The sequence below is a fragment of the Amphiura filiformis genome, chromosome 4 (assembly GCF_039555335.1).
Source record: "Amphiura filiformis chromosome 4, Afil_fr2py, whole genome shotgun sequence".
NCBI classification, from domain to species: Eukaryota; Metazoa; Echinodermata; class Ophiuroidea; order Amphilepidida; family Amphiuridae; genus Amphiura; species Amphiura filiformis.
Window position 1 is genome coordinate 63,199,679 of NC_092631.1, and position 23,402 is coordinate 63,223,080.

The 23,402-nt window shown below is 35.9% G+C and overlaps 1 protein-coding gene across 1 annotated transcript in view; it reads left to right on the top strand.

The window, feature by feature from the left end:
* Positions 1–23,402, top strand: part of LOC140151185 (plexin domain-containing protein 2-like) — a 112,793-nt gene that overhangs the window by 75,224 nt on the left and 14,167 nt on the right. Inside the window, exon 5 of the mRNA XM_072173438.1 lies at positions 1,639–1,761. Within this exon, the coding sequence (XP_072029539.1) occupies positions 1,639–1,761 (123 nt within the window). The remainder of the gene's footprint in view (positions 1–1,638; positions 1,762–23,402) is intronic.

Here is a 23,402-nt window from a genome sequence, read left to right on the forward strand (position 1 = left end):
CAAATCTTGCGCTTTAGGTTATTTTACAGTCTTCTTTTGTTAATTCCTTTTTTTTTTCAACAAAAAGCCAACAAATTCAAGATATGGTCTGTATTTGTGAATTATTTCTTTAAACAGTCGTACAGTACATTGTATGATGTATCACAGTATCAAAATGCTTAACGGTCACCTTGACAAACATTTCAGAATTCTATATTAAAAAACCCCGAAAAAACCTGCATTCCGCATTAGGTTTTCAAAGACTGAAGAGCTTTGAAACAAACAATTACCGGTAAATTAATATAGCCTTATAAAAGAACAGGCTGCCTTGCTGTAAATGCTTAAAAGCATAAAGCATTCAATCTAATCAACTTGCAAAAGTTAAGAAAATAACAAGACACTTTCTCATTATTTGTATCAAATCTGGAGAAGAGCACTTTCTAATAAATGAAACACAGGGTGCCAATTGAAATTTTTTTATTAGAAATATGGTAAAATGTTGTTAAATTTTCAGTTTGTCAAGAAGGGTGATATAATGATGTACCTTTTTTTTATGGTGTGTCATATTTTCTTTCAACCATTTTTAGATCTGAAATACACACAATTTGCTAACCAGTGTAGTATATTTTTCTGTTTTTTTGAAACTTTGATCCTTTATTTAGCATGTACATTTATAATATTATAAGTAATTTTTTAATCTTTCCCTCTCTAAAAAGATAGAGAAGATATTGATTTTAATGCTTTCCCCTTCAGTTTTGTAGTGCTTTTTGTGATTGAATCCTCTGCATCAGTCACATTTTGTTGGCCTCCTTCCCAATATTTATAGCTGATATCTAAAAATATCTCTAGCAGTACAGATGTGACTGAACATGGCAGAATACATCATATCTTGTGTTTGAATGAATTATGTTTGAGCCAGCTAGTCAGCCATCAGAGATAGGAGGAAATCTAGGGAGAAGTTTAATAGCATATGTGGAAAGAAAAGGCAGCTGAAAGGTGCACTGAAAACTAGACTTGAACACAAATGGCTTGTTTCATCATCATGCCACTGGATACTTAAAATAATGATTGGAAATTTATTTTTAAACAAGATGGATGAAAATGAAAATGCAATTTCAATCCTGATTAATCTATTCATTGATGTAAACAAAAAAAGAGATAAATGATCTTTGGAAGAGTAAAAAAAAGAAAGATAAAGTTGAATTAGGTTTGTAGAACACTTGCGAAATAAAGTATTCATTTGTGTAGAAACAACCATTGAGGTAAATCTTGGGGAGACTGGTATGTCACATCCCCACCACCACATTTTGGCCAAATGAGCCACTTCTTGGCAATTCAGGCCAAATGTCACCCACACTTTTCAAGACAGATTGATGTCACTGGACACAACCACTTTATAGTTATTATCTATGAAGTTGCTAAAACTTAGAATAAGAATGTTTGGGTGTTGTGACTGAATGTGAGGCAGAAAACACCATGTGTTGAAATGGGACCACACATCTGTAACAATTTGGTAGCATCAAGAAAAGCATGATCATACCATGTGCTGAGTTCATTAAGTACACTTATTTTTAGCAGCTGGCTAATTTGATATTCAATAATTAATTATATATATTTTATTAACCATACTTTTCTCTGTGTTTTGTTTGTATATTTCAGGGTTTATTTATCTAGGACCATATTTCCATGACTTTCTCACAGCTACCCAGTACATAGCTCCACTGATGGGAAACTTTGATCCCAGCATAAATGATAACTCTACAATACGCTATGCAAATAATGGTAAGTCAAAATGTGTCATATATATATCCAGTGGTACCTTGTATATTTGTGATGCGATCAAGCAAAATAAGTCGGAACTCGGAAATGTATAATTTTCAGTTTCTTACGGGATAGTAAGAGGCATTTACAAAGCTGCAGATTCCGTACACCGGTAAGATCACTCCGGTTAGGAGTCTACAAAACATTTCTGTTTTGGACTATTTTGCAGAAAATCCTATTGAAATTGAACAACCAGTTCCAAAGATATAAGCAATTAGAGAGGTTCCAAAACAACAGGAAACAAAAGGAAATATATCCTTTGTTTGGCTATATCTCATAATTAATATTTCCGAGTTCCGACTGATTTTGCTTGATCACATCAGTTTGGTACTTCATGTCATATTGCTATTTTATGTAGTAAGGATGGAAATATCAGCATAGTAAGTACTCTTATAAAACCCTTTCACATTTTAATTTTGATAATGGTAAAATGAAAACATACAACTTGCAATCATGTATTTTATACAAATCAAATGGATCATGCCATCACATATTTATGCAAATCAAGCGGTCAGTGCAGACATGCAACATACAATGATGTATACAAATCAAGCGGTCAGTGCAGACATGCAACATTCCATGTATTTTATGCAAATCAAGCGGTCAGTGCAGACATTCAACATTGCATGTATTTGATACAAATCAAGCGGTCAGTGTAGACATGCAACATGCCATCATGTATTTTATACAAATCAAGCGGTCAGTGTCCTGGGTCAGTGTACACATACAACTTGCCATCATGTATTTTATGCAAATCAAGTGGTCATTTCAGACATGCAACATGCCATCATGTATTTTATACAAATCAGCGGTCAGTGTAGACATGCAACATGCCATCATGTATTTTATACAAATCAAGCGGTCAGTGTAGACATGCAACATACCATGTATTTTATGCAAATCAAGCGGTCAGTGCAGACATGCAACATGCCATCATGTATTTTATACAAATCAAGCGGTCATTGCAGACATGCAACATGCCATCATGTATTTTATACAAATCAAGCAGTCATTGCAGACATGCAACATACCATGTATTTTATGCAAATCAAGCGGTCAGTGCAGACATGCAACATTCCATGTATTTTATGCAAATCAAGCGGTCAGTGCAGACATTCAACATTCCATGTATTTTGTGCAAATCAAGCGGTCAGTGCAGACATGCAACATTGCATGTATTTTATACAAATCAAGCGGTCAGTGCAGACATGCAACATTGCATGTATTTTATACAAATCAAGCGGTCAGTGCAGACATGCAACATTCCATGTATTTTATGCAAATCAAGCGGTCAGTGCAGACATTCAACATTCCATGTATTTTGTGCAAATCAAGCGGTCAGTGCAGACATGCAACATTGCATGTATTTTATACAAATCAAGCGGTCATTGCAGACATGCAACATTGCATGTATTTTATACAAATCAAGCGGTCAGTGCAGACATGCAACATTGCATGTATTTTATACAAATCAGCGGTCAGTGCAGACATTCAACATGCCATCATGTATTTTATACAAATCAAGCGGTCAGTGCAGACATGCAACATTCCATGTATTTTATGCAAATCAAGCGGTCAGTGCAGACATTCAACATTCCATGTATTTTGTGCAAATCAAGCGGTCAGTGCAGACATGCAACATTGCATGTATTTTATACAAATCAAGCGGTCAGTGCAGACATGCAACATTGCATGTATTTTATACAAATCAAGCGGTCAGTGCAGACATGCAACATTGCATGTATTTTATACAAATCAAGCGGTCAGTGTAGACATGCAACATACCATCATGTATTTTATACAAATCAAGCGGTCAGTGTCCCAGGTCAGTGTACACATACAACTTGCCATCATGTATTTTATACAAATCAAGCGGTCAGTGCAGACATGCAACATTGCATGTTTTTAATGCAAATCAAGCAGTCATTGCAGACATGGATCATGCCATCACGTATTTATGCAAATCAAGTGGTCAGTACAGACATCAAGAAGCCACTGAGGAATCAACTTGCTCTTGTGAAGTGGTCATGATTATACATGTGAACTGATCTGTTTCTACTAGACTTGATGCCACAGACAGTGATATATACGGGCTAATTATTGAGAAGATTGGCTGGATTGCACGCTACGTAAACAACAGGAAATACAAGCAGTAGAAAAGGGTGTTTTAAGCAGAAGATAGTCATGTAACATAACCAAACAAAACATGTTGTAATGTCAAGCGAGTTCTTTTTAGCAGACTTTCTACACAATTAATTTACACTTTGTAAACATTACATTCTGCGCATTATTCAATCAGTAGCGGGCTCGCTGGTTAACAATCTTGGATATACCCTGTAAATTAGCTTGGCAATCAGAGCCACGCATATATCCTGAACTTGGCACATGAGAGTGGCCATAGCATGCTAATACTCGGATATACAAAAAACACAGTGATTTATATTACGATACGCTTATTGCACAGGCATACAATCCACAAGCCATAGTACACTTTACAGGATTTTGCTGACCATTAAACAAAAATGATCATGCCAATTAATTGGGCCACATAAAATATATCATTTAGCACAATGTTAGCAAGATAACGGCATTCATTAGGTTATATGTTTCTAAACTCAACAGTTGTCTCCAAAAAGACACAAACTCCATATCAGAAATATGGACAGTTATAGTAATAGTATCCTGATTAGAGAATTGTCTGATTTACAGAGTTTCCGGCGAGCCTTTTTCAACCCCAACTTTAACATGGGGCGCTAAAGAGAGATCCTTGCTGAGACAGCACCCAAATGTTCTACACTACTCAGAAGAGAATTATAGATGGCCAACAAGTTGTTATAGTATCCCTTAAAGCCTTAATGTACGGTCTTTTTAAATTTTTAGATTTTTCTTTTTTTCTTCCAAAATGATAATATGCAATCATTATGAAAGTTCCCAATACATTTGGACGCGATAAACATTGGGAATTTGCAAAGAAACAATATCATAAACTTCACCTCTATCACTCGAAATATCTCGCACTATTTGGATTAGGACGGCGAGTGCGGCCTCAGAGTTAGTCTCCAACGCGGCCAGCTTGGTTACGCTCCCTCCGCATGTGGAGGGACCGTAACCAAACTGGTTTTGTAGGAGACTACGATTTGCGAGTCGTTCCAACATATTATCATAATCTATAAATTATGATAATATGTCGGACCAACAGAAAATCATCCCGTTTTACTACAAATAGGGCGAATTTGACAGTTTGCTCATAGATTTAAGTTGGAACATGTGTAAGTATTACAAATATGCCAAAGAATCGGTTTTGAAAAAAAGTAAAGGTATATTCTGAAAAAAGATCGTACATTAAGGCTTTAAATGATGGAAACTTAAGGGTCTGCATGTCTGTTTTGCCATTATTCGGATCCCTGTTTAATTGCATGATTATTTTGCATCACATAGAAGGAAGTTTCAAATGGAATGAAGTTGATGCTCCTTTGAAATAAAGAACAACGTTTTTGTAAACTTAGCATGGTCCAATTTTAGATTTTAAATGGATTAAAAAATACCTTACTAATCTGATTTGTAGAAATCAAGGCATGTGGATACTTAGTAAAAGTGCATGGAAAAGTCATATTGCTGCAGCCTGTATTACATTTGCATTTGGTTGCAGCATTTGATACAAGTTGTCTCAAAATAATAAGTATCCATCTGTGTAACAGTCTAGTCATTATTATAAACCTTCAGTTGATCACAAACATTTATAACAATATCTTTTCTATAACTTGGACGCGCCGTTTACACTTAGCCTGAACTTTACTTCATCGTTTTTATCTATAAACAGGGTTGCCATGTTTTGAACTCGATTTCAGAGGTTGACTTCTAATGACAACCCAGAGGTAGCAATACATTATTAAGAGGTCATCTTCAAATGGCAACCTAGAGCAATTTTTGTTGAATTCAAACTTGACTTTTGCAGTGTAAACGAACATGCAATTAGAAGTTACCTTCATAATGGTTATGGAGCGTTTGTAAATGGTTCTAACTGTGTGTGTGTGTTTTGTCACATTCACACTGTGGAGTCTGCTAACAACCGTGGAGCTCCACAGTTGAAGATAACCTCAAAAATGGGGTTTTTGAGCCATAGAGGGGGGTATACCACCTGTCATTTTTCTGATTAGAGCAACCTCCACAGTATGGCGGTTGCTGTGAGATTTGTGTAAAAAATCTCCCAGTTTGAATGTGGGTGTGTGAATCTCCGAGTTGGAAAACACACACACCTCCACACTTGGCACCATCTACAAGAGAGGGGGGTTGTGCATGAAATTATTGATTGGCTCCAAACAAAGGATTTGAACCGGTGTCTTTCGCCGTAATCATGGCGCAGTGCAGTCCATTCAATTCAAATGTTGTCATCAACCTATTTGATCCGCCATATTTACTGTATGATACCTCATATGCACAACATCTATTGTAGCATGAGAAAGTGATGGCGTAAAAGTCAAATTCACAATTTGTTTTGAAGTCGACTATCTTGTAAACACCCAATCAATAAATTATGCTAATCCTTTGTCGCAATTTGAATTCAATGTAGCAATTGAATGTGCAAATGTGTCCTATACAACACAGGATCGACCTGTGGTATGAACTGCAAATATTGAACATCATGCCACAGATTCTAATATTGTGAAATCTTTAAAAAAATAGAAGCTGGGGGCAAGTACTGATACTAATCAGTCTGAGGCAGTCTGTGTATAAACATTGGGCTATTCCAGATGAAATCCATACACCCTGTATGGTAGACATGATTTAATCTCCCACACAGGGGTGTAGATTTCAAATGGAGTTACCCATTTAGGTAACCCCATTTGAAATTCACACTGCCTGTGTGGGAGATTAGGGTCATGTCTTTCATACAGGGTGTATGGATTTCAACTGGAATAGCCCAATGCTGGTTAATATTGATGAAGATCAATTTTTATTCAATTTCAATATAGAGACACTCTCTACACTGATATACATGCATTTATTACATACAAAACAAACAATTCATATCCTTCATAGAGAGGAAGAGATTATTACATCTGATATTCTATCTTGAGTTCAAGACACAGACACTAGCAATGTATTATAATTGCTCAACACCACTGTACTTTATGTTGGATTGTCAAACTTGTAATGGGTTTAGGGTTGCCATGTGACATGTAATATCCATGCCACATACTCATAATGCATTATTCCAGGGAGTCGGATGAGGTTGTGAATGTCAATGGTCACCACTGAGAAAGTATTTAGGTTTTTGGTTAAGAAATCTAGGACTGTGTAGTGTTGTTTGTATATAAACGTTTGACGTTCATGCAGTTTGGATGTTTAACAATCATATTGTACGATTTAACACTGGTCTGTGGAGTGCTGTAAGCTTTCTTCATGGATATCTTGAACCGTATGATACCCTAAAAAGAGGATGCTAAAATAAAATCACTAAAATACCCCTTCAACATGCCCGTAACCAGGATTTACTTTTGGACTGGGGGGGGGGGTGCAAATTTAGAATAAGTGGACTTTTTTTCCAAAATTTTAACCTTTTTTGACTTGAAAAGGCATAAAAGCTATGCTCGCAAATTGGGACTTTTTGGGTCAAAAGGGGGGCTTTTAGGGCATTTTGGGATGGGGGGTCCTGTAGAGGAGAATAAGGAACATGAAGGAATTAAATTTGGCAGCTACACTGTCATTAAAAAGAAATATAAAACTAAGAGCCCAATATGTAAAAAAAGCCCACAATTTAGTTATTTCTCTTTTTCCTTTTAAAAAGTAGGCAAAAATTTACTTCTAAAAAAAATAAATGAGATGACCAACAAAAATAGTAAACCCATTAACAAAATCCTATACATAGATGTAACTTTGCAGTCAGTGAACTAACTTGGCATACGAATGTATGTCAGACAAGCACACGCAGAGAGATGTTGCTTTGCTATTAGGCAACATTTTGCCTCTCCAAGTCAATCAATATCTATACTATTAGAAGCAAAGTGCCTTCATGTATGGTCTGTCTACAAGCCAACATGCCAGTTCTACCCCATTTACTCTCAGTCCATTAGATGCCCACTCATGAGGAGCCGGTCGACCGGTAAAATTCAATCCTGCCGGGACAAGAATCATTTAATAGAAAATGATATACAGTGATTTTATTCAATTAGTGAGTTATATCTGATGCAGTCATGCAGACTCGAGTCATTTTGAGGGCAATGTTTATTTAAATTTTTCCCCCATTTCTGACTTTTGGCAATTTAGCAGGTTAAAGTATGCTGAATATCTTAGGTAAAAAAATTAAGCTTACATTGATATGAATCAGATATACAATGTTGTAGTAAACATTATACAATAGAAACATTTTGTCTACACCTCTAAAACAATTTAAACTTGCAAGTGACTCATTTTGTGTGAACAAGAGATCGTATAGGTACCGTACATGCTGACAATTCATACATTCATTCATTCATTTCATTAGGCTGCGAAGCAGGCGACTGCAAAGTTTCTCCATGTACTATGATCTGAAGCCAAAGTGGTAATGGCATCTTGCAGTAGAAAGTTGTCGAAATCCCCCAGCAGTTTTTGCACATAAGACAAGTAGGATGTTCTTTGCTTTCCAGGTCTTCTTTGACCATGTAATGGGGTGTAGAGAGCATATCTTCGGCATGGTTCACCTTCCTGCATCCTCAGGATATGTCCCAGGAATCGTAGTTGTTGTGATGTGACAGAGTTGATAAGAGGCACAGTGTTGGTGATGGTATAGACCCTTTCATTACTAACATGGTCACAAGTGATGTGAAAAAGCTTGACTTTTGTTGCAACTGTGATTGTTGGACTTCTCCACAGATGCTCCAGTTTCCAAAATGCATACCAAGCAAGCGCCTTCCGGGATAGGTCACTGGTGCTACAGCCCATCATGGAACCAAGATGTTTAAAATCGGTGACATACTTGATGGGTTCTTAGTATACTTGGAGTGGACATACATACATATTACATTTATTAACCGTGCTTATTCGCAGTATTTTACGAACTAGCGCACCAGGCATGAATTAGACCATACAAAAATGCAAGAAAAAGAAAACACAAGAAAACTACTATATGATATGGTGAGGATTTTGAAGACATTCAAAGAAGATGCTTCCCTGATAGCAATGGGAAGGATGATCCACAAACATGGCCCTGTTACTGAAAAATAGTTGTACCCATATGCTCAGTTGTATTTGGGTTTTTTTAATTTTTATATTTTATATATTTTTTTTAATTTCCTGTACTTGGAACAGTGGAAGGAGAAAAAACATACGCAATGGACCACCAGTTTCCAACGATCATGAAAGATCATAAAAATCAATATAACTTTTTTTGAAACAGCAGGTACAAAATATATTATCAACAGGTACAAAAATGGACATAAGAGACAAAGATGATGGACAAAGAAATCGTTCACTCTCTCTCACATACAAAACACAAGCACCAGTCTCGTGTAGAAGTTGTATTTGTTTGTCAAGTTGATGGCTTTTTCGATCTCAAATTCACAGTAGTATTACAGTAATGAGCCAGCATTTTGCAGATGCCTGACATTTACATAGACAGGCCTGTAGCCAAGATTTATTTTGAGGTGTGCAGGGGGCTAAAAAGTGGATTTTTTATGATTTCCTTCCTAAACAGGACTGATTTAACCATTAAAAAAAAAAATTGGACCTTTTGTGAATTTTTCCTTCAAAATAGAGCTGATTTTTAATGTTTTAAAATGGACCTTTTATTAGGATTTTGCACCCCTGCCCATGGCTGTGCTCATAGACCATTGCTATAATATTCTGAGCATGGAATAGACTGTTTTGATCTAAATTTCAAGAAAACTGCCACCAAAGAGGCAGTATTGTTTATCAATGTTGTGTTAAAATCTCAGAAGAGGGACAAGCTCGGAAGATGGAGACAAATTACAAGCAATGGGGAATATTAAAGTCAAATATTTTCAAATGGGTAACCCCCTGAAGATAAATCTGTGAAAGAGTTACTAATTATGTCCTTATTTTGTTAGATTGGTACACATCAATGAATTTCAAAAAAGAAATCTTTGGTACCCCAGGTAGTTACTTAGTTAATTATATTTGTTGCACGATAGGCTGACTCAGAGCACCCTAAACTGGCACATACAGGCTTACTGTAAGTAATGGTGAAGGGGACGAATCTGTGTGTGTGCACACGCCCGAGTGCCTATCTTTCTTTTGCAGCTATTGGGCCAGACGCCACCATGTAATGTTGCTGCGGGTAATCGCTACACATCCTCGACAATGAATATGTTACACAGTTGTCGCACCTCCTCCACAGTGAGGCTTCAGGACCAGTTGCTAATTTTCATATTTAAAACTAGTAATAATTATGTGAAGGAAATGCCTAAAACAAACTTTGCATTATTCAGCAGCATTAAGCATGCATGACAAGTGGTTTGTACCAGTTATAGACTTACATTGCCATGAAACAGAATCATAACATAAACAGTTCCTTCTTCAGATGGATTTGAGAGTTGTTTTTCACAGAGACTACAGATGCATCCCCAGGTAAAGAATAAACACTCACAAGTGCATAATGCTTTTTACTTGACCACAAATGACATATTCAAATTGCTCTATGAAAACAACATTATGAATTTGGGTATTATATAGAAAGAGCAATGAGATGTTAGAAACAAGGGAGAGGTTTTTGATTTGTTTTCTTCACTGAATCATGGAAGCAATCCCTAGGATCATGTGTGGTATCTGTCATAAGAAATGTTGTAACATTTCTGTAAAAAAATTATTTTCCCGGAAGAATATTTGTTTTCAGTATCAGATATGTGACATGATCAAGGGGAATGAGTCACATGTCGACCCTGGTCAAAAATGTGTTTTACACATGTTTTTAAAGAGGACATTTAGAACTTTTATAAACTGAAAACCCCATGTTGATATGACTTTTCTTTGCAAAGTTACGTCAATTTACTAATCGCTGAAAACAATATCAAACAAAAGAATATTAACACTTTCATTGCTAATATCTCGAAATCAATGTTAGCGACATCCGACTCATTTCCCTTGATCATGTCACATATGCGCCCTTTTGATTTTGAGCCGAATTAGTGAAGTGAAACAAAGAAAAGGCATTTTCATGACAAAATATCCTGTATACATGCAAATTTGACTATTTGACTAATAATTTTTTGATAATATGAATTGCCATGCTTTTATTAAAAAGCACAGATTTTAGAAGAATTTTCAACCAAAAAAAAATCAATGTGTCTTTCTCCGCAATGTTACAATATTGATTTAAACTTGAAATAGATGAAGGAAAATCTGGACTCCCCATACCACCCTATATAATGATGCCGTCATCCATGGATGGAGGCATAATTGGGGGAAACATAATAAAAACAATTTTGGATAAATTCTAATGATAAAGCCTGAAGAAGGTACGCTTGGTACTGAAAATTTGCTGCTAATGTACAACTGTTTCACGTCTCCGTTTGTTTTATTTTATCTTATATATTTCACGGGAGTGTATCTTTAGAGATCCATTTTAAGTATGTGTGTTTCGTCAACTTTCTGTCTACAAACTTCTGATGATAAATATGCACTTGTATTGCTCCTTTGAAAAAGTGAATGTGTCACACAATGAAAACAGTTCAAATTAGTCTGCAAGTGTTGCACACAAGCAGCAATTTATTTCCTAATGCATTCCCGCTAAAAAATACCCCAAATGTTCCTCCATCAATCCATGAGCAAACTGACTTCATCTATTTGTGTGTCGTATTCATAGCAATGAATAATGTTGTGATGACATCAAATGTAAAATGAGCACTAGTAAATAAACAAGTAGAGAAATAATCGGTCAATAAAATAAAAGTACGAAAGTAATTCAAACACAGCATATTGAGAATACTTTTTATCACCTCACAAACTTGTATGGAGTGAAATGGTTGAACATTGATGCTACACCTGACACGCACAAGGAGCATGTCTCAGACACCTATGAATAAAGATTGGCACACAGATGTAAAGGGATATTGAGATCACAGATGAGACTACAACCAAACTAAATCAATTTTCATTGTTTTAATTAGGTCAAGGAAAAACAGCTTAGTCCCAACTAGCTTTTAAAATTTGTATTATTAGCAAGTAATATTTTCTTATTTTCAAAGTTTTTTGCAGGTTTTTTTTAATTATTAGAAAAATGTTTAGTAGATTGCAGCCAATGTGAATATGGTCCAACATGCAATAAAATTTCCCTGGGTATAGCACTTAGGGGTTATGCAAATTAAAAAAAAAGAGTATGAATATTTTTGTTTTGGATAAAAATCGCTGAAAGAAATATTGTTTTAGTTACCGCTATTATGATTTCATTATTGCCACTTTTTGCCGAAAACAATAAAATACAAAAAAAGTGGAACTTTTCTGTTGTCAACTTTCCTAATGATAAATATATTTTTGATCATGTCATACATTTGATAACCTTTAACTTTCCTAATGATAAATATATTTTTGATCATGTCATACATTTGATAACCTTTCAACCTGCAGCTTAAAGATGCATTATCAAATGTCCTATGCAATAACCAGGTCAGTCACATACATTTATATTTAAAAAAAATAGCAGCAACTTTATCAAAACTTTCAATCTGTTCAGGGAAAACGATCTGTCATGAATATGTGCATGATACGGCTATTATGTTACCCGCCTGATGTAGAGGTGCGGTATTGTGTTTGAAGAATAACAGGGGTAAAGATGTAGGACTAGTTCAAGAATACATCATGCATTTGTAAGTGATGCACATGATGTTGTGTTATTGCAAGAAGACCGTATCTACCATAGTGTGCTTAAAACATGACATAGCACCTAAATACAGACTCAGGTTTGGGTTGGCATGAGATTATGGTAAGGGATAGAATCAGGTGGTATGCGCTGTGCATTCTCTAAATTCAGTAAATTTCCATCGTCAACTGTGTAATTGAATGGGATTATTTTGACATTTTAAAATGCTTGAAATATCACAAACAAATAGGCCTATGTTAATAAATAATATAAATACAAGCTAAAACTGTTGGGGTTCGATAATGAACCCCATAAAACTAACAGAGTATATGGAAAATGCCATACGGCCAGGCGGTTTCACAAGTTGCAAGCTCTATCATGCCACTCGCCGCCTGGGATAGAATAACAGGTTGTGGGCAGAAGGATATGTAAAGGGGGAAAGAAGTAAATTTACTACCAAACTGTTTTTATCTGTGGTCTGCATCAGGATGAGTGCGGAGTATGTGCAGATATGAGTGGAGGAATATTGACTTGTCAAGGCAACAGCAGCTTGCATAGTGACCAATGAATCACAGGCATGAGGATGGTATTAAAGCATCACATGCATCCAAAACTATGGAAAATAATGGGATTTGATCTTTTACATACCAAATATAGAAGCTGTTGCAGGTGCAAGATACAAGCATATAAATGAAGGATATCAGTTGAGAAGCAGGTGGATTTGAATCAAATGCTCAACTTTCTAATCTAAGTGAACTCATGTATTGATAGTGAATCCATCAGTGATATGTACAGATACTGCCTTCTCACTCAGGTGGTATGCACCGTGCATTCTCTAAATTCATTAAATTTCCATCGTCAACCCTGTAATTGAATGGGATTATTTTAAAATTTTAAAACGCTTGAAATATCACAAAAAAATAGGCCTATGTTAATAAATAATATAAGTACAAGTTAAAACCGTTGGGGTTCGATAATGAACCCCACAAAACTAACCGAGTATATGAAAAATGCCATACGGCCGGGCGGTTTCATAAGTTGCCGGCTCTTTCATGCTAATCGCCGCCTGTTCTCACCCTTTCAAGATACACTGCATTATTGTTTTCTTTTGACTTTGTTTTTGATCTCAGTTAAACCTACCTTAGGCAATTTGAGAACTATAAATGCAATGGGCAGGATGTAAAACTACTTTTATATGTACTTGCATAGTTATCAAGTTGTGCATTGTAAATAAAAGTCCCTTAAAGATGGACAGGTTGTGAGCCACAGCAGGTAGCCCAATAGGGCAAGTTGATCAATATAGTCTGAGCCGTGGAAGAGTACCCTTTAAACCACCATGCCAACTACCTCTCTCTCTCACATTGGGAGATGTGACCAGTTCATATCACAGTGCATTTGCACAGCCACGGTTGCAGTTACAACCATCTTGCTATGGTATATTGTGCCTTTAAAAATAGGGTCGGTGAGTACTTTGATATCTAAGGGAGGAAATCATTCTCCAGTGCAAATAATACCCTCCATACAAATAGGAATAAGTAACACTTGAGTTGAAATAGCTAGATGTACAAAATAACGTACAATTACTCGGGTTGCCAAATGTTTATCTTATGAAGCCAGCTGGCAAAGTAAAACCTTTGGGCTTCATCTCAACCCTATAGCCTGAATGGAGAGAGAGTGTACGCTTTATGCATATTCCTGAAAAGAACTGTTCATAATGATGAGGAATTGAGTGCGTGACACTAGCTTCATAATAAGAGTGTAGGAAATCTCATTTCGACATTTGAAATTTGTCTTGGATTTGATGTGGTTAGTTCTGGTTTAGTAATATGGGATTTTTTCATGCATCTTATTTTCTATGATTTTGATAATGCCTGCGTTGTGTAACACTGACTAAATAAATATAGACATCAGCAGTTGTTTGACACTATAGTTTATTATGTCACTTACTAAAATGTATACAGGTGTAATTTGAGTAGGAAATATGTCCTGGGCTGGATTTGTGTGCGGAATTTACCCGTCTGTGGCATTGTACATATCAAAAAATCACATTTCTATCAAAAGGGCAATGACCAGTATAATTTGGATCTACATAAATGACTAGACTTGGGTCTCCTCTTAGATAAAGCTATAGAATAGTGACCTTATCCATATGAAATTAATCCTCCCATAGTAAAGGATAGGGTGCAATTACTGGTTATATGTATAGACCTTGACCAAACTTGTGGATTTCATGGTCCTGCCAACTGACCACAAGGGGAGATAACAAGATTAACCCTTTGCAGCTATTGTCCTAGGAGAGTATTATCAAGCTCATGTTCCATATTTGGTAGTCTGCTGGACTGAATAGTGTTTCAATCAACATGCTATCTATCTATCTTGTAGGGTATCTCTGAGTTCAGCAACACTTATTAAACATGTTAAATTGGTGCAAGGACCTGGAATAGAATGTGTTAATGTTCGTTGTTCAGTGCATGTTTCAACCTGCAAAACAAATTACTGTCCAACAGGGAAATTAGCGAGAATTGAATTGAGATTGCACAAATTACACTGCTCACAGTGATTTGGAAAAAAATGGTCTAGTGTCGTGTAACAATTATCTTGATGCTTCTCTTAGTTTGGAACTCTATCCTAAGATACATAGACAACTGATAAGATTTGGACTAAATGACAAAATGCAGAATTCATGTATTTGCCAAGTCCTCTTAGAGTCCAGGATATTTATGTCAGTCAATCCATTTAGTTTATGTATGTGGATCAGTGTGTGCAAGGATTTTACAAAGATAGGTAAGAGGCCACAAGACAGATGGGCATAAGAGGCAACAAAAGGCAACATTATTTTCAAGCCCAATTTTGTACAGCCATCTCAAAAGTATGTTTGTACATTATGTTCAGATCTATGAAAATTTAAAGCGGCCAGTGTTTCTTTGACATCACTGATATTATACGAGATATGCTTGGCAGTTACATGGGTCACACAAGTCAAAGTTCATTTGGACAATGGAAAAATGAAAGGTCTCAAAAGGGCACAAGAGGTACTAATGTCAGCGGACTACATGTTTTCATTGTAACATAAAGATTTGAACTTACTGTATGTTTCAACAACCTACAAACAAGGTACACAAACATCATAAGGGCTCATATTGAAATTCCCTTACACAGGAAGGTGTGCGCCATCCTGCAGCTTTCCTGTGCTAGCCTTCTTTTGTTAAAATCCTGGGCAGGGTGTATCACTGATGCATATAATCCATCCGTTTATGACCAAGCTTTCCTGAGGCGCGCGCTTAGCGAGGGGAATCCTGCCTTCTTTCTGTGTGAAAACGTGGTAGGGTATTTCAATATGAGCCCTAACATATATATATATATATGATGATTATAATTGGACAACACAGCAACTATATTGAAAATGAGTGACTTAAAGGAGGATTTCGTGATCCTAGCATCCTCTTTTTAGGACATTTTTCAGTAGATATCAACAAAAAAAAAGCTTATTTCCATCATTTCAGTTGATTCCGATTTTGCGTTTGCGAGCTATGTATGATTATGTGTATTACACTGCCCCATAGACCATGTGTTGTAATTTCGTTCTGGTGCACCAGAACGAAATTCAAATTTGGCTTATATTTTTGCTAAACTAATTAATTTGTAAGAAATATTTGGTACATAAACATTATGTAGCCAGAGGTATCCAGTGGTGTAAAAATCTCAACTTTTTTTTGGGAAAAGTGGGGGATGAGGCTGTGGATCACGAAATGCCTCTTTAAACTAATTATGTTTTCTATAAATCATGTTTGGTCTCAGATAGGCGATGGCTACATTGTCCCAGCTCATTCAGCATCCACAATTCAAATTGGAAATACTTTGGTAGTGGTACAACTGATAAACAAATATGAGCGACACCTTTAAATGAATCAAATTAAGAAGTACATCATGTCTAGACCATATTCCATTTACAGAGGACTTACTTGATCCGCCTTCAAGTTTGTGTAAACTTAAAGGATAAGTCTTGGGTGGTAAGCATATATAGTGTCTTCATAATGCAACAGAAAGGTTGAACATTGGAGCTGATGGTTCCCAGAGAAAAGAACATATGGTCCAAAAGTTTGAGAGAGAAAGGGTATGCCCAACCATTATTGTGGGGACATCAAAGAGCTTTTCACTGTAAGTGGTGACATAAATACAAATTGGGGACATAGCCAAGTCCCCACAATTACGGTATGCCAGAAAAGTGAGAAAACGCTGTTTTACAGAGTGGGTACTATAGATAGGGGTCTCCACGTATCTTGTTATTTTACATGCGTAGAGAGAGGGGTTTGGTGATTAGAGACTTTTTAAAAAGTGGTGACCCAAAAAATGACCCTTGAAGTAGGTCACATGTACTAGTCCCCAGTTTGTTTGTTTTAGAATATTTTGGTCTCTCAAGGAAGCACATATGGGGGGGGGTGAAAGAGGGTTATGTCAAATAGAAATAGGGGGCGCTGTAGTGGCATCAAAGTAATGCTAGCACATATGGTTAGCGCTTTCTGAGGACCCAATTTTTGACCATGTCCCCACTTTTACGGTTTGGCAAAGGAGAAAGGAAAAGGAAAGGAAGGTGAGAGAGGAGAAATAATGAGGAAGAGAAAGAGAGAGAGAGAGAGAGAGAGAGGAAGTAGGTGAGAGTGAATCTATCACTTTTTATGACTTATGAATTTTGTAGCTGGTGAAGGGAAGAGAATTGGGTCTGATAGACAGCCTCTCTATAGCTTTTAATGCTTGGTAACCTTGCATCTAATTGCTGTCTTTATTTGTTTCCATGGCAACATATACATCAAGTGCAAGGTGATGTTTTTATATTATTATCTTCCTGTGTGCATCAGACAAGAACTTATTTCATAGAGCTTGTCAATTCATCCTTAATTGTCATATATTGGCTTTTACTGTGATAAAAATGATAGATACAATTTTAGATCTTTCTGATCAGAGCATAACCAAGCACAAAACAATGTGTGCATTTCCCCCACAAAACAATGAATATGAGAAAAGGTGGCTATTATACCCCAAAGGATATACAGAACTTGCTTTAACTATAGACAATTCTCCTATTTGGCACGCTTTAGTTGTAGATGTGCATGTGAAATTGCAGGTAAAATTGTCTGCCTGGTGTTGATAATCACATGATTTATATAAAAAACGAAACCAAGATCAAAAAGGACATTACATGGTAATTTACCACAATTGCGGCTAAAGTATACCATTTAGAAGAGTGATTATCATAAAAAGGTGATTTCTACCTCTATGTCCTGGGGTCAGTTTCATAGTGTACGCATGTGTGACCAGAACACATGAAAAAAGGGCCCTTTACAGAGAATGAATGTGAATCACATTTAAGGGGTCAAAATGTGTGTTTTCTAGGAAAAAAGGGCTGTTTTTAAACTTGTAGTTGTGTTTAGGGGTCATATTAATGATTCTGCTATTTCATCATCCTACTTTTGGGATCAGGACCATAAACTAGACATTCAAAATAAATTATTAGAAAATGATAAGAAACATGTCCAGATGATACACATAATTTGTATTTATTTTACTTGACCTTAAAGGTATCACCTTTCTGACAAAATCCTGCTTAGTGTGCTTTTCCTGATACAATCCTGGTGTGGGCATAACATTTTTTGCAAGATCACGGTAAACTCTTGTTTGCTCATCAAAAAAAACTGTTTTTGGTATGTTTTGAAAGTCTCCAGTTGCGCATGTGTAAACTACGAAAGTTGAGTCCCCCCGGTCTAATATGCTCAGTTCATTCATTGGTCAATTTTGTGGAGCAGGCAAAGTTTAAAGGGAAAAATTTGGTACATGAATCTCTCTATAGATATCCTCTCAATTATTGTTTGCTCTAACACTACAGAACATCATACTTAAATGTAATACAATATTGGAACATTTGGATTGATATAAAATATTGTAACAGTTTATATTACTAAGTACCTTGTGGCATGTGATATATCTGACAAAAGATCAGCATCGTCACTCATCTAGCAATTTCATATTAGAGTGATTATTTCATTAAAAGAAAGAAGGGGAAAGAATAAGGAAGAATCTCAAAGATGAACAAATTAGAACACAACTCAGCAAAACTTTTAAAAATGAGCCATGAGGGTCATTGTTAAAAGCCTAAGTGTTGTTCTTCAAAAGCCATTATGCTTTTAAAAAGATGCCTGATTCAAGGTTGACTTTTCTCCGCAATCTCAATATGCTATTACTAGTGAACATGGTGAATATTAAAATATTACTGCAAGGATGAGTTGGGTACTTGGCAGTCTATTGATTTCAGAGCTTCTTGCTGAATTTATAAATATTGTTTGCTGCAAATTTATGGTACGTGTCAAATAATAAATAGTAAAAAAAATTCTGTTATATTCACATCCTTTAGGGAAGTGACGCACTTTGTTTGAATATTGCATTTATTAAACTTGAGTGCAAAATGAGGTAGTAGAAAACACTTGTTTTGTATTTTCTTGTGAGCTTGAATATTTCATGCAAATTGTTCATTTAAATTACTAAACCCTGTCAACAGAATGTGTTATTGATGAGCTATAATTGTTCCTCAATTTAATACCATGGACTAATAATAGAGCATGTAGTGCGATGGATTTACAACTCCGTTCACCAACGTGACGACAGTGACAAAAATAAGTCCTTATATAAATAAATTCTGTGGTGGCAGCAGCATTTTTCTTCAGTCACGTGATAATGGCACCGGCACATAATACACGGGGAAGTCAACGGTGTCCCCACTTTTTTGCATTGCGCTGGTATATGAGTTGCAACGGCCTGTTAATACGAAGTAAATATATATAAGTATATAGTTGGGTGACATTGCATTAAACTTCATTTAATGGTGTTTAAAATGATTTAGTGAAATTGGGATTTATGAGAGCTTTTAAGGTACAAATTGAGTGATTGACAATTAGCTGTTCTTCCTAGTTATGTGTCAAAAATGTAAATGTGACATGAACTGGTCCATGGAGGCCAAAGGCGGCAAATTTAAAATAGAAAATATGGAGTAAAATCAATAAAATACATAAGAAAATAGACATCACAAAACTTAACTTTAGAACCAAGTATGATAGACCTTTGGTATTTTCGGTACATGATAGCCTAATGCTTGTATAATGTAATAATTCATCATCATCATCATCAGTCGGCTGCAAGCTTTCTCCAACTACAAGCTTTCTCCGACTACAAGCTTTCTCCAACTAATGCGATCTTGGGCAAGCGAAACAATTTTGTTTGGCTGCAGCATCCCTTATAGTAACTCAATTTTCAAATATGCCTACTTTGGCCTCCTTGGACCTGATCGTGTCACAAATATAGTTGCGGAACATCACATTAAATAGCAAATGAATGTTGGTTCAAATGATTTAGTATGTACTGCATGAACATAGACACCGTTAACTTTGCTGAAATTTTGAATTATGTGAGATAATGTTATTTAAAATTTTTGAGATTTTCTTAAAAAACAATTTACCTTCTACAAAATCTCATGTGCGATCTCTTGTTAGTAAAAAATTGCTATAATTGGCCATGAATTTAAGATATGAAGACAACAAAATAAGTAATTTATCAGGAAGCTTACTACTGGGAAGACATACACTATAAGTGTATGATAAATTAGCTTTCAGTGAAATTCAATTTTGCTGAAAGCTGATGCAAATAGGCCTGGAAATTAATGCACTGAAAAAAGAGGCAAATTTCACTTTTATGTACTATCATGTTAATTTGACAAGTGCTTTTTTTTTCTGGGGCTGCTTTAATAGATGTGTACAATGAATGCCACTTGCTGTTCATTTCTTGTTAATTAATAAGTTCCATTAGGTGATTTAAAATCCCTGGAAAAATGGGATTGATTTTGACTGAAATCTTTTGATTCAGAAAATTTTCAAAGCATGTTTGCAAAAATTGTTCAGATTTGTCCCAGATTTGCTAAGGTTTTTTAAGAGTAACTCGGAAAAAAGTGCTGACTGACTCTGCTTCGGCCCTACTTGTAAAGTCTGTCTACCCATAGGATAGGGTGGTTTTTGTTCACGGAGTGAACATTTCCCCCACTTGAACCCATATCTCATATGCACAGTTTATCCCTTAACATATACTGTGTCTTGAATAGCTATTGTAGCCAATCAACCCTGTGATTAAGATAATTCCCAATGTCTCATACCCAGGTTTGTATCCCTTTATCTAATTCTGCCCCACATGACAAGGACTTTTTAGCACATCTTATCTTGTATTGAGACAATGGCAGCCAGGACTATAATTGTTTTGCCTTTTTTCTAAGCATGTTTACTATTGGATTGAGCCATCACATGATTATAATATGCTTTACTGATTGGTGGGTAAGGTCAATGTTATTGTTTATTTTGTGATAAGGCTGAGCATATTACTCCATATATGAAAAATACACTGCATATTTTGATACAGGCGATTCACTCAATTACTTCCAACTGACAAAATTTAGTTCCTGTTATCTACCCAGTAATGTTTGCTTATCTTAATTGGAACCCTAATTATTATGGGGCCAAGGTTATTATCTGCATGGTATAATTGAATTATATAGGCCTATAGTGATATTGATTTGAAAGATTGTATCTACTGGAGAGTTATATAAGCCAGGGTCAGGATGTAGGTATCATTATGCCTAAAATCACTAATTTATTGTAAGATCAATGCAGAGTAGGTTAGATACGAAAATGGAAAGTTAGAACAAATTACTGTACACCTGATCCGTGAACTGTGTCTTTTTGAAAGACTCTTCTTATTTTTGCTGCCTTTGAGATTGATAATTGAGGTTAATGATTTGGATACATTCCACTTGTGTCATGATCTAATGAATATTTTGTAAATGTGTTGAAACTAACAGAGTCAACCGCCTGCATCCAGCAAAAGCAAACACCAAGGGTGTTTACCTTTGCAGGTTGGTACCCCATACAGTCAAGATGTGACCAACAACATGTATAGTATAGAATGCAGGGGCAAGTTTTCTAGCACTTGCCAGACAGCCCTGAAGGTAAAACAATCTGCTCAGACAAAAGGTAATTATAGAATAGGATTGCCATTGTTTTACTTGGCACTTTCATTCAGGGGCATTATTGAATTCGCAATATCTCTGTCACTATCACACTTCAAAGCAAGGCTGGTAATCGGGAAACTTTAAGATTATTAGAGTTATAGTTAAGGATGTGGACTCCATATTTTGCAGAAATCAAGGAAAGAATAGCCCAAGGGTTCAGATGAAGGCTTGGAAGTATAGGCCTAAAGCATATCGTTGGTGTGTGAAGGGGGAGTTTTGAGGGGCTTGTTGACCTTCCCGGTATCACCAAATAAATACAAAAAAATCGGCTTTTCAGTCCCTCAGTCCACAGGTTGGTTTCTGCCTTCTGGACACATCCATGTATTAACAATTACGAACAAGAGTGTGTTTTCAGTTTAAGAAGGAAAGATGTTTTCAAGATGTAACAAGAGCAAAATATGCATCCCACATTTATACAAAAATACTTAGCTCACTAAATCATGAGAGTAGGAGGGTAACACAATTTAGCCTGGGCCATTAGTTACGCTTGCCATTGGGCATGCAGATAGACAGCCATGATAATGCACTTTTGTTCATTATTGTTTTTGTTATCATCAATACTTATTATTACAGTAGTACATTACCATTATGATAAATTTTTCTTTGTAGAAACCTAACATATTCATGACAATCTTCCCCATGCAGAACACTGCATGCTTATATCTGATCATACTTCTGAAGCACTTGCGGAGCTTGCATGTTTTGAACATAAATATTTCCTCAGGTATAAGCAATATAGGTGTTCATAGAAAAACATTTCAAAAGTTGAAAGATCATGATTTTGAAAGATTTACATTGAATTTAAAAACTTTTGATGTTTTCTGTTTAAAACATGTTTTGAATCATATCTTGAGTTTCTATTCTTGCAAGTTCTTGTAATGTTAGCAATACCTGAAGTTTGCCCTTTTTGATTGAATATATGTATTGTCTATAATACATGTTGTACCTAAACCAAGTTGAAACCCTTGCAATGACAGTTTGACCCCACGAAAAGCATATGAAGCTTAAAATTCTCGCGGGCAAGAAACTTCCTGCTGATTGTCATGATTTCACATGTACGAAACTCAGGAAGCTGATCCTGGCTGCAAAAGCTTATGTTGTAGAATGTTCAGAGTGTAGGCTTCTTAGGAAACACAGGTTATTAAATGGTATATCGAATGCCTATAAAGTGAGCCACATAAAGTGAGCTGAAGCCATATGGGTTTGGTAAAGGGCTTTTCAAATCACTAGTCTGTGTTTTGTCTGCATATTGACAAAAAACATTGTAAGGCTTCGAAAATACAAAAATGAAAAGAAGAATAGCTCTGTAATATCGCGGAAAACAACATGCAAAGGTAACAATCAGTAATGCTTCTTTAACAGACACTCTGAAATATCTATTGTAAAAACAATCACCAGCCTTTTTGTGCAACTTGTTGCACAGTTGAAAACACAAGATTTGTACTGAATGTTTCACAATTAGGTAGGCTCTGTATTAGGCAGACTTTGTATTCCAAAATTGAAAGCAAAAATTAATGTTTATGAATTGCAATCTTCAGCAAATAGTTCAATTATATTTGCTGTCTTCAGTAGATAGTTCAATTATATTTGCTGTCTTTAGTATAATACGTTCATGGGACCTTTGGACGTCCAACCGATCGATTTGAACGTACCATTGGCCTGGAGAGGAGGCATCTTTGTAGATGATAAATCAATATGACCTTCATCAAG